Source organism: Fulmarus glacialis, unplaced genomic scaffold (genome assembly GCF_000690835.1).
Source record: "Fulmarus glacialis isolate BGI_N327 unplaced genomic scaffold, ASM69083v1 scaffold5492, whole genome shotgun sequence".
Taxonomy (NCBI): Eukaryota; Metazoa; Chordata; class Aves; order Procellariiformes; family Procellariidae; genus Fulmarus; species Fulmarus glacialis.
In genome coordinates this window covers 72,434-76,225 of record NW_009197049.1, presented here as the reverse complement: position 1 = coordinate 76,225, position 3,792 = coordinate 72,434, and the positions used below count along the sequence as shown (strand labels likewise).

Here is a 3,792-nt window from a genome sequence, read left to right as displayed (position 1 = left end):
GCCTGCTCTGTTGAGATGACTGGATGACTGCACTTTACTTTGGTAATCCAAACTGTTTAAACCTGCTTGGATTGGGTTAAGGAATTAAGCTAATACACCAGCATTACCAGTTCCATGACGCAAATTAAACAGCTAGGCCAAGATTTTCACACTTACCTACTGGGGTTTTGGTGCCGCCCTTAAGGTACATAAAGGAGGGTTACTTTTCAGGTCGTAGGAGATGCTTGCATCTCTTTGGGACCCATCTTCTGACCAGCCAGCCTATCAGATGATGCCTGTTAGACTTCAGAGAAAGGATAAATCCCAAATCACTAGTAATTTTTAGTGTGACATTAGTCTTTTATTCTACAACTGTTAAAAACGTGCTTTACAACTTACTGCATAGATAGCCAACTTCAGAATTAATGCTTACTATTTTCACTTTTTTCACATAGATTCGTGATGTTACATCAACAGCTAATGCTTGTCTTTGGAATATCACTAGCTAGTGATACATGTACATTTAGAAGATGTTATTCAGAAGCCCAAGTCTCCCTATATTATTGCTGCAACCTCACAGATATTCCACTTGTGCCAAAGGATACAGTGAAGCTTTTGCTAACTTTCAACTATATCAGACAAGTGACTGCAACTTCGTTTCCACTGCTGGAGCACTTGTTGTTGTTAGAAATCGGCATGCAGTATGTCTATCCTGTTACCATAGGAAAAGGAGCTTTCAGGAACCTGCCAAACCTTCGTGTCTTAGACTTGGGATTCAACAGGATTCTTCAACTGGATCTTGATGCTTTTGTGGGCTTGCCAAGTCTGACTGTACTCCGTCTGTTTCAGAACTACCTTGGAGATTCCATCCTGGAGGAACGTTACTTTCAAGATTTGAGCTCATTAGAAGAATTGGATCTTTCAGGGAACCAAATAACAAAACTTCAGCCTCATCCCTTATTTTATAATCTAACAGTCTTGAAAACTGTGAACCTGAAATTCAACAAGATATCCAACCTGTGTGAAAGCAATCTTACCAGCTTCCGAGGAAAACACTTTTTATTTTTTAGCATCAGTTCTAATAATTTGTACAAGACAGATGAAATGGCCTGGGCCAAATGCCCAAATCCTTTCAGAAATATTACGTTTAACTCACTAGACCTTAGTGGCAATGGCTGGAGCTCAGAGAAAGTCCAATATTTCTGTACAGCCATTAAAGGGACTCAAATCGGTTCTTTAATATTTAGCTCTCATACAATGGGTTCGGGATTTGGCTTTAACAACTTAAAAAATCCAGATAATGATACGTTTGCAGGACTAGCAAGAAGTGATCTTCATTTGCTTGACATTTCAAATGGTTACATTTTCTCTCTCAATTCTTTAACTTTTCAAAGCCTTGGTAATCTGGAATTGCTGAACCTTTTCAAAAACAAGATAAATCAAATCCAAAGGCACGCATTTTTTGGTTTGGGAAACCTAAAAACTCTCAATCTCTCAAGTAATCTTTTAGGTGAGTTGTACGATTATACTTTTGAAGGTTTACGTAGTGTAATGTATATTGATTTACAGCAAAATCATATTGGGATGATTGGTGAAAAATCATTCCGTAACTTAGTAAGTCTGAAAATAATTGATCTCCGAGACAACGCCATTAAAAAACTCCCTTCCTTTCCACATCTGACCTCTGCCTTTTTAGGTGACAATAAGCTAATGTCTGTAGTTGGCACAGCAATAGCAGCAACATACCTTGAATTAGAAAGAAATTGGTTGGCAAACCTGGGTGACCTGTATATTCTTTTCCAAGTTCCAGATGTGCAGTATATCTTCTTAAAACAGAATCGCTTCTCTTACTGTGTGAAAAGTGATAATGTTATAGAAAACAATCAGTTAATCTATATGGATCTAGGTGAAAATATGTTACAGCTTGTGTGGGAGAGAGATTTATGTTTGGATGTGTTCAGGGCACTGTCCAAACTTCAGGTTCTACATCTGAATAACAACTACCTTAGTGCTCTTCCACAGGAGATTTTTAGAGGTCTAACATCTTTAAAAAGACTTAATCTAGCTTCCAACCTATTGTCTCATCTTTCTCCTGGGCTTTTTCCACAAAGCCTAACAAACCTAAACTTATCTGGAAACCAGCTTTTTTCCCCTGAGCCTGAAGTCTTTATGACTTTGAGTATTCTGGATATAACACATAACAAGTATGTCTGTGATTGTACTTTAAAGAGCCTACTAGTGTGGCTAAATGAAACCAATGTAACCCTAGCTGGCTCACAATCTGACAGGTACTGTATATACCCACCTGCATTTGCAGGGGTACCACTGTCGTTTCTGACATATGATGGTTGCAACGAAGATGAACTCCAGCAGACACTCAGGTTCTCAGTATTCATCTTCACCTTCGTCACTCTTCTATTGTTTCTGATGGCAGTCATCATTTGTACTCGCTGTCGGGGGATTTGTTTTGTCTGGTATAAAACTATCACAAAAAAATTGATAGACAGCCATCCACAAGTAGCAGATAAAAGTGAATACAAATATGATGCGTATTTGTGCTACAGCAAAAATGACTTTGGATGGGTCCAGAATTCTTTGGTAAAGCACCTGGATTCACAGTATTTTGATAAAAACAGATTTGCCTTGTGCTTTGAGGAAAGAGATTTCTTGCCTGGGGAAGAACATATCAACAATATTCGTGATGCCATTTGGAACAGCAGGAAAACAATTTGCATTGTGACCAGGCAGTTTCTCAAAGATGGGTGGTGTGTGGAAGCCTTTAATTTTGCTCAGAGCAGGTACTTTTGCGATCTGAAAGATGTCCTCATTATGGTAGTGGTTGGGTCACTTTCTCAGTATCAACTGATGAAACACAAACCAATTCGAAACTTTTTACAAAGGAGTCAATATTTGCGGTGGCCTGAAGATTATCAAGATGTAGACCGGTTTTTAAATAACCTTTCTTGCCAAATTCTGAAGGAAAAAAAAGTGCGAAGGAAAGCCGGTGGTATAGAGCTGCAGACTGTAGCAACACTCTCGCATTGGTAGTGTATGGGTTGCTGGCTTTCTAAATATCCCATTTCCAGCTGTGCCATGGCAGGACTGAACAGAAGTTTGCTTCATCTTTCCTTGAAAAAGCAGGTAAAAAGATAACTATTTCAGTATAAATCCTACTAAACATGCAGACAGCTTGAAAGCAACCAGCAAACATATGAAAGTGCAATTATTTTATGGACTATGACACACATTTTCAGAAGAATTAAATGAATCACAGATGCTTCACGTTTTGGATGCTCAGCTTCAGACGCTTTTAGTCCTGATTTTCAGAGTACTACTTACTTATCGGTCTGTTTCAGTTAGAGAAGGATGCCCATGGTTGTTTCTTTAAAAAGAGCCCATGGTACTGTACGGGAGTGATCAAGTATGCTTTCATGTATGGCCTCACCTGACCATTGGTTCATGGATTACTTCTGTGCTTTCTGAACTTCGTAACTTTTCATGGTCTGTTTCAAAGTAGAATTAGTGCTTTGCACCTTTATGCTTTAAATTGGTATAACACAGATTTCATTTATTTGTTTTCTACTCAATTAGCTTCAGCTTCTCAACAGGAACGTACAAAATTTGAACTTCATTCATCCCCTTCCCCTCCACAGCTTCTCTGCTTGGTGGTAAAACTATCGTCATCAGTCTACTTCATTTGCTGCTGTTTCAGCCCGGTGCTTTTTCAGTTGAGCTGCCTCCTGCCCTGCAGAGAGGAACAGGTATCCCCTTCAGATCTGAAGCAAGCCTGGGCTTGAAAAGCAAACAAAAAAC

General features: G+C 39.1%; 1 protein-coding gene across 1 annotated transcript in view; it reads left to right on the top strand.

Annotated features, from left to right (window-relative positions):
* Nucleotides 1–3,359, top strand: part of TLR5 (toll-like receptor 5) — a 5,731-nt gene extending 2,372 nt beyond the window's left edge. The window contains exon 2 of the mRNA XM_009572390.1: nt 435–3,359. Within this exon, the coding sequence (XP_009570685.1) occupies nt 442–3,027 (2,586 nt within the window). The 5' untranslated portion in view covers nt 435–441 and the 3' untranslated portion in view covers nt 3,028–3,359. The remainder of the gene's footprint in view (nt 1–434) is intronic.
* The last annotated feature ends 433 nt before the right edge of the window (nt 3,360–3,792 follow it).